The sequence below is a fragment of the Kogia breviceps genome, chromosome 14, assembly GCF_026419965.1.
Source record: "Kogia breviceps isolate mKogBre1 chromosome 14, mKogBre1 haplotype 1, whole genome shotgun sequence".
Classification (NCBI taxonomy): Eukaryota; Metazoa; Chordata; class Mammalia; order Artiodactyla; family Physeteridae; genus Kogia; species Kogia breviceps.
Window position 1 is genome coordinate 38,631,861 of NC_081323.1, and position 12,631 is coordinate 38,644,491.

General features: G+C 39.5%; 1 protein-coding gene across 1 annotated transcript in view; it reads right to left on the reverse strand.

Moving 5' to 3' along the window:
• SLX4IP (SLX4 interacting protein) overlaps positions 1-12,631 on the reverse strand; it is a 181,602-nt gene that overhangs the window by 159,311 nt on the left and 9,660 nt on the right. The window contains 1 exon segment of the mRNA XM_067012696.1: positions 3,568-3,623. Within this exon segment, the coding sequence (XP_066868797.1) occupies positions 3,568-3,594 (27 nt within the window). The 5' untranslated portion in view covers positions 3,595-3,623.

The following is a 12,631-nucleotide window of genomic DNA, read 5'->3' on the forward strand; positions in this document are numbered from 1 at the left end:
TGTCAATGATATTTCAATCAAGCTGGAAAAAAATTAATCACCCCTTTGGAAGGTTCAAGCCTAGTTGTCAGAGTATTTGGAAGCCAGGATAGCTGACAGCTGGCATCCTAATGCCTAAAAAGGGTAGGAGAGAGAGAGGAGTTGAGAATAAACTCATTCCAGTTAAGTCCGAAGTTGTGAAGAACTTCAACTTTCAGTTCTTTGTATCAGCTTAGCACATAAGACAAAGCTTGACACAGAAATAAGTACTCAATTTGTAGATATCCTCATAAAATACTCTTTGGGTTCGTATGGGTAAGTCTGTCCACAATTTCTTGGAACAGGAGCTATTCAAGAGAGCTTTTCTTTCATCCTCTTGAGAAACTGTGAGTTTCATGAAAATGCAAAAAAAAAATCTCTGCTCTCTGACCAAGGGAAGCAGCATGGAAGCCTGCCATCCACCCAGGGCTTTGGCAGGGGCGGGGGGTTGGGGGAAGGGAGGGAGAACAGCAAGGAAAATACTGGAAAATACTAAAAACACTAAGCTTGTGCCATACTCAGTTGTGGGTTGCAAAGTCAGACTACCCACAAGGTGGTGGAATCCCAAGCCCTGAAATGAATACAAACCTGGTCCAAAACCACCAAAATGCCAATGGCTCCAGCAGAAGTAAACTTGAAACCGCTCCACTGCTCTGCAGGGCTGAGCTCATAGGTCTTTCCACCCATGTATTTCACACTTAGTAAATAACAGTGGAAATGACAGAACAATCTAAAAGAGGTTATAAAGTAAACTACTTTAAGATTATGAAGGAGGTAAAAGAAGGATATGGAAACATATTGAAAAAAAGGACAAGTATATATATAAAAAAAGAACTGGTAGAATTTGAATTTTTAAAAAAAACCAAACACAAATTCTCAAATGAAAAATACAGTCGCTAAAAATAAACAAAGAGTAAAATAAATACAGATTAAAAAGGAGAATACTGATGACAAGATTTTAGTAAACTGGAAGAGATCTGATAAAAAAAAAAAGCACTCTGAATGCAACATACAGACATGAAGAGAAGAGAAAAAGGAAACAGTAAATGGCCAAGCAGAGTTCATCAGAGCGGGCATGTGGTGACCGCAGCAAGAGCAGGTGTGCATGTCCCCTGTTGCCCATGACACCCTAGGGCAGTGCACAGCAATCTGGCTGGGTGGGATGTCAGACCTTCAGAATGGGATCCCAATGCTTGGGTTGTGGGCCTTTTAAACTGCATGATTAGGAAAGCACTTGTTCCTTGCCTGTGTGATCAGACAGAGGCAGGGACACCAACACAACATGATGTGTAGAATCTTCCATATAATGTGTCAGAACTCTGATTATCCCTAACCTGCTGCCTTGACACCCATGGTTGGGGTTACTCCCCCACCTGGCATGATCTGGGAGTTAGGTTCCAAGTCTTGCTGGTGCAGCTGTGAGATCAGGCAATCTCGTAGCAGAATTTACCACATCGGTATGTATGTCTTGGAAATCAATTGACCCAGCTCTGGCATAATTAGGGGCCTAGGGTCTAAGCTTTGCGGTTGACGAGGATTGTCTATCCGAATGGACCATAGCCAGTTTGGGCGAAGCTTTGCAAGAGGCCCAGTCCTTTTCTGAGCAGACAGCATGCGGGCGCTCAGTCTTCGATGAGTTAACATCACCCTCTAGCACATAATAAACAGTTACATGGGACTATTCAAGAAACTTCGTATAAGAGTTCCAGAAGAAGAGATCAGAGAGAACAGAGAGGAGCAGTACTTGCAGAGAAAAAGGTCGAAATTCTCCAAAGTTGATGAAAGACTTGACTCTTCCAAATGAAGATGTACATTGCATCCCAAGCCAGATAAATAAATGTCTGTATCTCAAGATTTCACAGTGAAACTATAGAATATCAAAGACAAAAATAAAATCTTAAGAGCAACCAAAGAGAACCAAGATATCTTGATAAGCAAGGTAACAAAGAAAGAAATCACGATGGGCTGACAGTAGACTTCTTTGCTGACTAGTCTCCACAGATGCACCCCCAGATCCTCCCCCTCCCTGTGAGCACAAGCTGCTTCTCCCATGGAGAGTTGCAGCTTCCCTGGAGCTGACCCTCTGAGTGCTCTGACCAATAGAATGCAGAGGAAACGCACGTGGGACTTCTGAGCTCAGGCCTTCAAGGGACGGACAAATTATACTTTTTTCTTCCCACAACTTTTGCTCTGGGACACCATCCCTCAAAACTCAGCCACCAAGCTAGGAGAGGAGCCCAAGCCACACAGAGTAGCCACCTGAATGAGAACTGAGGGCAACAATTAACAGCCCCAGGTGAGATTCCAGGCACAGCCAGGATCAACTGCCAGCCACATAGGCAGCCAGCTTTGATGTGCCAGCTGAACTGAGTCCTCAGATGACTGCAGCCCCAGCCAACATCAAGAGGAGAAACCGCCCAACTGATACCAGGTGACCTACAGAATTCTGAGAGAGAATAAAATGGCTTCTGTTTTAAGTCACTACATTTTAAGGTGGTTTTTAAGCATCAACTGATAATTAAAACATTTCTCAGTTGCTATAAGAGATTTCAAAAGACAATGGAAAAATACCTTTAAAGTGCTGAGAGGAACTGATGTGCAATCTAAAATTCTAAAACAAACTTTACTTTCTAGAAGAAAACCAAAAGACATTTTTAGACAGACAGACTGTGAAATTTCACCACTTACAATCTCTCACAGAGAGGAATACTACATACAGAATATACAGATACTAGAAATAATTGTAAGTAATGAAATTTATAAATATGTTGTAAATCTAAAGCACTGACTTAGTAAAGATAAGATACGACTACAACACTAAACAGAATCTGATCTGGTTAACCACTATGATTTCTCTGTTTCGGTGTTTTGAATTTCTGCTTAATAAAACATTAGTGCAGGGAAAATGCCCTAAAGAGCAGGCATATGTGAATCATCCTTCATATAATGGTTCATCTCGAGACTGGATCTGCAGCTAGTTGGATGCAGGACCCTCGGATGCAGAACCTGGAAGGTCGACCATACTCACTACCAATTCTTCCCCTTTTCTTCCCCACTACCCCTCACAGGTGACCCTCCCATTCCTCCACAACTGAGAAGGTCTCAGACCCAGCCACCAAGGGATAGAGATGCTTACAAGAGGACAGCAAAAGAGGGCAGCCAGGCAGGAGAACTCGCTTCTGACATTCACCCAGGTGCAGCATTTGCTGCCTGCTTCTTTACTTTTACGTGCTTTGTCATAATCAAAAATCACGTCCTGGACATACAATGTGAATAATACTTTTTAACATTAAGGACCAAGTTTTGCCCCAAAGGCATCTTACAAAAGACTTTAAGCAAGAAACTCCCATGATCATATGAACTATTCATTTTCTCCCCCATCTCATTCTTAACATGCAAATATTCAATCACCTGCTTCAAGTTTTCAGTAGTGTCCCAAATTTGAAGAGTAGAAGGAAAGTTCAGGGCTACTGTTTTCAATTAACACAGAACTCAGTTATATTAGCAAGTGATTAATCATTTTAAAGAAAACTATTAAGCATTACTTACCTTAACAGCAAATTTCTTTGACGCCATGGCTTACTGATTCCAGAGTAATTACAGACCTTTAACAGAAGAAAAAAGAAAGTTAAAAAGTGTGGCGAGCATTGCCCTCTGAGGAAGGTGCCATTAAGGCCCTCATAAGCCTCAGGGCCCGATTGTACTCTCCTTGGTATGCATCCTGGACTTTATGGTATGAACGTAAAAAAGGAGATGGCCTTTGGCCAAATCGCTCCAGGAACCTGCTCAGTTACTGGGAGTCCCTGGTTGTTCCCTAAAGCTAGGAAAAGCAACCCTGGAGGGGAAATTGATGCCTTTGAGGGAGAAGCCGAGAAGCCAATCAACCAGCTGATGCCGATAAGGCGTGACTAAGCCGAGAAGCCAATCAACCAGCTGATGCCGATAAGGCGTGACTAAGCCGAGAAGCCAATCAACCAGCTGATGCCCATAAGGCATGACTAAGCAAATTCCCTGCTTTAGGGGTATATAGATGGCTATGCTTTGTTATTAAACTTGCCTTGCAACCATCAGTTGCTTGTGCCCTTCTGATCCCATACCTTGGTGCGTTCAGTTCCCTACCCCCTCTCGTCGATTGTTGCTGCACTTTAAGGACCCGCCGCGGCTGGCGGCAAAAAAGTAGGTATATCAAAATTTCTTTCAATTTGTATAATATATAAGAGAAAGGTTGGCTGAATAATCAAATATCAACAGGTATTCTTACAAGATGAATGTTCACTTATAACTGGTCTTAACAAAAATATTATATTGAATTAACAGTTTACAAACTGCCCACAAAGAAAAGCACAGGCCCAGATGTACTCTACCAAATGTTTAAAGAACAATTAATACCAATCCTTCACAGACTCTTTAAAAGAAGCATAAGAAAAACTCAAATCATTCTAAGAGGCCAGTTACATCCTGATAACAATACCAAACAGAAACATCACAAGAAAGGAAAACTACACAGCAGTATTCAACAAAATACTACAAACCAAAGCTAGCAACATATAAAAAGGATTACACACCATGATATTAGATTTATCTCAGGAATATAAGATTGGTTTAACATCTCAAAATCAGTATAATACACTATATTAATAGAATAAAAGAGAAAACACATGATTATCTCAAATTTAGAAAAAAATTAACAAAATCCAACACACTAGGAATAGAAGGAAGCATCCTCAACCTGATCAAGACCATCTATGCAGAACCCACAGCTAGGGAATTCCCTGGCGGTTCAGTGGTAAGGGCTTGGCGCTTTCACTGCCAAGGGCCTGGGTTCAATCCCTGGTCGGGGAACTAAGATCCCACAAGCCACACAGCGCAGCCAAAAAAAAGAAAAGAAAATCCACTAAGAAAAACCCACAGCTAAAACCATACTAAATGATGAACGACTGAATGCCTCCTCCTCAAAGAGGAAAAAACAGAGATTTCTGCTCTGTCACTTCCACACAGCACTGTATGTGCTGCACTGAGGTGCGAGCCAGGGCAGTTGGGCAAGAAAAAGAAATAAAAGGCATCCATATTGGGAAGGAAGTGATAAAACTGTCCCTATCACAAATGACATGTTCTTATATGCAGAAAACCCTGAAGAATTAAAAAAAAAAAAAAAGCTAATAGAATTACAAAGTATAGTTGTAAGATGTAAATATATTTAAAAGTCAACTATATTTCTATATTCTGGCAATGAGTGATCCTGAAATGAATTTAAGAAAACAATTCTGTTTACAAGAACATCAGAAAGAATACTTAGGAAAAAGTTTTTTTAAAAACCCCACGAGATTTATACACCAAAACCCATAAATTATTATTGAAAGAAATTTAAAACTTAAGTAAATGGACAGTTATCCCATATTCATGGATTAAATTAACACTTAATTTTGTTAGGATAGCCATACTCCCCAAATTGATCTATAACACAATCTCTATCAAAACCCCATCTAACTTTATAGAAATTGATAATCTTATCCTAAAATGCATATGAAAATACATCTATAGTAGCCAAAATAATCTTGAAAAAGAAGAACAAAATTGAAGAGTTCATACTTCCCCATTTGAACACTTACTACACAGTTAGAGTAATCAAGACAGTGTGGTACTGGCATAAAAGACAGAAACATAGGTCAATGGAATAAAACTGAGAGTCCCAAAACAGACCCTTACATTTATGTTCAATTGATTTTTAACCAATGTGCTGTGACAATTTAATTGCGAAACAGCCCTTTCTACAAATGGTGCTGTTACAACTGGATATCCACACTCAGAAGAATAAAGCTGGAACACTACATCACATTATATACAAAAATTAACTCAAAATGGATCATAGACCTAAATGTAAGAGCTAAAACTATAAACTCTTAGAAGAAACCATAGGCATAAATTTTTGTGACCTTGCATAAGGCAAGGTCATATCTTAGACATGATACCAAAGGCACAGTCACAAAAGAAATAATTGGTAAATCAGATTTCATCAAAATTTAAAATTTCAATGCTTTAAAGGACACTATCAAGAACTTGAAAAGACAACCCACAGAATGGGAGAAAATATCTGCAAATCATACAACAAATAAGGGACTCATGTCCAGAAAACAAAAATAAACACTTTAAAACAACAATAAAAAGATGAATAACCCAACTGAAAAATGAACAAAGGATTTGAATAGACATTTTTCCAAAGAAGACATACAAATGGCTAATAAGCACATAAAGAGATGCTCAAAATTACTAGTCATCAAGGAAATACAAATCAAAACCACAATGATATACCACTTTACACCCACTAGGATGGCAAAATACAAAAGACAAACAATAACAAGTGTTGACAAAGATATAGATAGATGAGAACTCTCATACATGGCTGGTGAAAATATAAAATGTTGCAGCCACTTTGGAAAACAGTTTGGCAGCTCTTCAAAAAGGTAAACACAGGGCTTCCCTGGTGACGCAGTGGTTGAGAGTCCGCCTGCCGATGCAGGGGACACAGGTTCATGCCCCGGTCCGGGAAGATGCCACATGCCGTGGAGCGGCTGGGCCCGTGAGCCATGGCCGCTGAGCCTGCGCGTCCGGAGCCTGTGCCCCGCAACGGGAGAGGCCACAACAGTGAGAGGCCCGCATACCACAACAACAACAACAACAACAACAAAAAAAAAGGTAAACACAGAGTTGCCATATGATTCAGCGTTTCCACTCCTAGGTATGTACCCAAGGAAAATAAAAACATATGTTCACACAAACATTTATAAAGGAATCTTCATAGCAGCATTATACATAATAACAAAAAAAGTGGAGACAACCCAAATGTCCATCAAATGATGAATGGGTAAACAAAATGTGATATTTGAGATTTTTCTTGTTTCCTGAGGTAAGCTTGTATCACTATATACGTAACAAAATGTGATATATACACACAATGGAATACTATTTGGCAATAAAAAGGAATCAAGTTCTTATACTCCATTTTACTGAGCTCCGCCAGGCAACTGCCCTCTCCCACCTTGCAGAGCCTAGAGAACTATGTTCTGGAGAGGGTAAAACAGAGGGTCTCTGGTCTAGAAAACACCAGGCACAGCATAAAGTGGGGGGTATCCTACTGAAAAAAAAGAAATTAAGGGGCAGCCCACATGCCCCTTGTGATGGTTAATTTTATGTGTTGACTTGTCTGGGCTAAGGGATGCCAGATAACTAGTAAACATTACTTCAGGTGTGTTTGTGAGGATGCTTCTGGAAGAGATTAGCATTTGAATTCATGAACTGAGTAAAGCAGATGGCCCTCCCCAATGTGGGTGAACATCATTCAATCCACTGAGGGCCCAAATAGAACAAAAAGGTAGAGGAAGGGTGAATCCAAGATCTCTCTGATTTGGGACATCCATCTTCTTTCCTGCCCTTGGACACTGGCACTCCTGGACTTGGACTGAATCACACCACTGGTTTTTCTGGGTCTCCAGCTTGCAAACAGTATATCATGGGACTCCAAGGCCTCCAAAATCTCATGAGCCAACTCTTTTCATAAATACACACACATACATATATATACATACACATGTGTGTGTGTGTTTGTATCTTCTATTGTTTCTGTTTCTCTGGAGAAGCTTGACTAACACACCCCTCTATCCTGCCTTAGTCTCCAAATAGGAGACTGAAACCTCCTCATTCAGGGAACTGGATCTAAAAGTATTGACATCAGGGGTTCCCCAAACAAACAGCCAAGACAGATGGCTCTAAAGTGAAGGCCACACCCACAAGCCCCACATCTGTGTGCAGAACTAACTCCCATGTCTTTAGTGTACCACTCTCAAATACACTTAAGCAACCAGGAATCACCTAGCATGTAAGGAAAGACTCTATCATGAAAGGAAACAAAACAAACAGAAAAAAACTACTTGGCTGAAACCTAGACTATGCAAGGAGAAAGAAATATTTTTAAAGAAATTATCACTAATATCAGTGGGATAGGAGATACTACATCGGTAAGGCAATAATTTTTTTTAAAAAAAGGAACTTGTAGAAAACTACAAATTAAAGCTATGATAGCTGAAATTTAAAAACTTAATAGAAGGTCCAGAGGATCATATTGAGTAAGTCATCCAGAAACTTCAGCAAAAATAAAGAGGATGAAAAATAAGAGAGAATAAATTAAAAATTAAAGGACCAGTATAGGAGAACCAACATGTAAAAATCAGGATAGAAGCAGACCCATATAAGGGTGTATATCACAGTAAAATTTCAGGCACTGATGACAAAAAGAATCTTGAAAAATCTGTGGGAGGGTGAGTTTGGGGAAGGGGGTGGTGGTAAGAGAATATTTGGCTCCAAACTACCCAAAACAACTCTGGAATCTAAAAGGCAATGGAAAAATAGCCTAAAAAACCTGAAGAAAACTGTTTTCAAACCCCAAATGCATTTAAACATGAGGCGGGGGTAAAAGCATTTTTAGGCATGCAAGGTCTTAAAAAAATTTATGTCCTGTGCATTCTTTCTCAGGAAGCTACTAAAGATGTGCTTCACCAAAAGGAGGAAATTGACCCAAAAAAAGGGAAGATACAGGAAAAAGGAAGGCTGAGATAGGCAAAAGGCAGAGCAAACCCCAGGATCTGGTGAAAGCAGATCCCTGCATGAGATTCATGGGCTAGACAAGCAGAGAATCATCAGTCCAGGACAGAGACGGTTGTGAGGCTCCAGGAGAGGTCTCTTCAGGAAGCGTCTGCATGCATGCAGATGAATTTTAGACAAACAGTGCAGAATATGAGATTGAATTAGGACAGCTGCGCGGAAAGCTAAGCAAATGAATAATACAAGGCAATTACTGATTCTAGGATAAACAAAAATTATGCAGAAAATAAAAAGTAAAGAGTATTTCATAGACAGCTCAGCATTTATAGTTATGATAACAGACACTAAATACTGACCTAAACAATATGGTGTTTTCAACAATATTAAGAGGATGGGAAATGTGTGTGTATGTATGTAGTAGGGACACAGGGGTTAAAGGGAGCCCCCTTAAATGCTAATTGAATGTTTTAGAAGCAAAGCCTAAAACCAATAATAACAACAACAACCTACACAACCACAACTAATAAAAAACAGAAATATAGCAAGATATTTAGTGATAAGGACCCAATTCTTTTAATTGTAGTTGATTTATGATGTTGTGTTAATTTCTGCGGGACAGCAAAGTGATTCAGTTATACATATGTATACATTCTTTTTTGTATCCTTTTCCATTATGGTTTATCACAGGGTATTGAACATAGTTCCCTGTGCTATATAGTAGGACCTTCTTATTTATCCATTCTATATGTAATAGTTTGCATATGCTAACCCCAGATTCCCCCTCCATCCCTTCCCCACCTCCCCGCTCCCCTTGGCAACCACAAGTCTGTTCTCCATTGATAAGGACCCAATTCTTAAGTGCTAAACCCTGCTCCAACCTGAAGAGCAAGCTGGAGAGAGCTGCTGTGGAGGAAGGAATACGGTGGGAAGGATGCCCTAACTCACAAGCCTCGTGCATGGAAATATCTGCCATTTAGATCACGCATATGGATACTTTTAGAGCAACACGGTCCAACAGAAATACAATGCAAAGCACAGATGTAATTTTAAAATTTCTAGTAGCTGCATCTAATAAAAAGGTAAACAGAAACAGGTGAAATTAGTTTTACTAATAGGTCTTATTTAACCCAATAAATCCATCATGTTATCATTTCAGCATGCAATCAGTATAAAAATATTTACACTTGTGGTGTTTTACCTAAGTTTTCAAGTCAGGTATGTATTTTATGTTTCTAGCACCTCAATTTGGACTGGCCACGTGCCAAGTGCTCAACAGTCACTTGCAGTTACTGGCAACCATAATGGACAGTGCAGTTTAAGGGGTTTTGGTTTTATTATTTTAAAAAGCAATTATACAAACAGCTCATGCAGCTCAATATCAAAAAAAACAAACAACCCAAACAAAAAATGGGCAGAAGACCTAAACAGACATTTCTCCAAAGAAGACATACAGATGGCCAACAGGCACATGAAAAGATGCTCAACATCACTAATTACTAGAGAAATGCAAATCAAAACTACAATGAGGTACCACCTCACACCAGTTAGAATGGCCATCATTAAAAAGTCTACAAATAACAAATGCTGGAGAGGGTGTGGAAAGAAGGGAACCCTCCTACACTACTGGTGAGAATGTAAATCAGAGCAACCACTATGGAAAACAGTATGGAGGTTCCTCAAAAATTTAAAAATAGAACTACCATATGATCCAGCAATCCCATTTCTGGGTATATGTCTGGACTATAATTCAAAAAGATACATGCACCTCTATGTTCACAGCAACACTATTTACTATAGCCAAGACATGGAAGCAACCTAAATGTCCATTGACAGATGAATGAATAAAGAAGATGTGGTATATATATATATATATATATATATATATATATATATATATATATATCACTTATATGTGTAATCTAAAATATGACACAAATGAACTTATCTACGAAACAGAAACAGACTCACAGACATAGAGAACAGTCCTGTGGTTGCCAAGCAGGAGAGAGAGTTGGGGAGGGATGGAGTGGGAGTTTGGGATTAGCAGATGCAAACTGGTATACACAGAATGGAGAAACAACAAGATCCTACTGTATAGCACAGAGAACTATATTAAATATCCTGTAATAAACCATAATGGAAAACAAAAAAAAGAAAAGCATTATTTCTGAACCCCAGATTCCTTATTTACAAAACAGGAACAGTAATACCTAACTCAAAATTATTGAAAGGACTAAGCATGTGAAAACCTTCAGTATCATCATTTATAAAAAGTAGGCCCTGGATGAGTGTTAAGAGTTATTATTACTTAGTCAAAGATGATTTTTTTAAGAAATTTGATAACCTTTGATTCTATTTTTCTAATAGACAAAAATATCTTTATCCAAACCCTGAGTCATTTTAATTTTAATTTATTCATCTCTATTCTCTAAACAATGTAATGCACATGATTTAGAACATTTTTAAATGATGTTCATCTTAGCAAGCCCATTTAGACAGAGGTGTAAATGGAATAAACAAGTTTCTAGGAAGTCAAGAACGTGTACTTGAAAACAACATTCATAAAGGTTGTTCTGAAAACTTTAGCTAGATCTTAAAAATTATAGTATTTGAGCCTGATAAACAGTCGGTCCCCTTAAATGTATTAAATCAGGCTTGAATAACTCTGCTAAGAATTTAGGGAGTCCCTCTCTGGGGATACTTAGAGGGTTCTAAGTGGTTCAGGTAGATAGAAAAACAGGGGAGAGAGTTTTCCAGCAAATACCCAACCAAAGCTGAAGCATGTGTGATCTAATTACTTTTAATTATACACTGGTCTTCTCATATGTCCTTCCTTTCCCGAAGGACAGGCAGACCACACAGAAGGCTGTGGTGAGGCTTTAAGACCATATCTGCTGTTAGATAGATTATGAGCCATATTACAGTGAAGGTTATATTTTCAACTCACAATAAGGTTCCAGTTGACTCTTTTAAAATGCTCATTTTTTTTCTTTAATCAGTAAAGCAAGAGCAGCTGCATTTTGTTTTATTTTGTTTTTATAAATTTATTTATTTTATTTTTGGCTGCATTGGGTCTTCATTGCTGCACGCAGGCTTTCTCTAGTTGCAGCAAGCGGGGGCTACTCTTCATTGAGGTGCACGGGTTTCTCATTGCAGTGGCTTCTCTTGTTGCGGAGCACAGGCTCTAGGCACGCGGGCTTCAGTAGCTGTGGCACAGGGGCTCAGTAGTTGTGGCTTGCAGGCTCTAAAGCATGGGCTCAGTAGTTGTGGCACACGGGCTTAGTTGCTCCATGGCACGTGGGATCTTCCTGGACCAGGGCTCAAACCCGTGTCCCCTGCATTGGCAGGCAGATTCTTAACCACTGCAGGGAAGTCCCTGCATTTTGTTTTTAAGGACTGGATTTTTCAAAAAGTATCATCAAATCCTAGTCTCAAAAATATGATCTGTAAGAATCTAGAACTAAATAGCATATTTTTAGATGAAATAAAATGGTCTCTAGTATAAAATAGGCTGCATGAAAAAAGGAACTGTAAAATACATTTTGCATACTTTTAACCCATTTTTAATACCATGTGGAATTCTGCCTCTCAATGTAAAATTTTTTCACTTGTTCCTACAGTGTTTGCAGTCTCAAAAAAGTAACAGTTTTATGACTAAAGGACACCCTACAGACCATCTATTCCCAGGCCTGACATCTATTCCCCTAATGAGAACTGGGGGACCAGGCCAGGGTCTCACAGCTGAAGGCCAAGGGCAGGAGAAGAGATGGGTCAGCTCTCTGAGGGCAAACCAGCACGATCTGTCGTTCCCCCCCCCCCCCCCGTATAACTGCTAAGGTCAAATGCTAACTGGGCTGTCAAGGTAGGTGTGCCCTCCTTCCCAGAGCCCCTGGCCAAGTCACAAGTTCCTAACAGAGCACGACTTCGAATAAAGCTACATGAGTGGTGGGTCTCTCCTGCTAATCAAAGAAAGAGAGGAAAAGACAGAGACAGAAAGGCTGGGCAGGGGGAGGAAGGA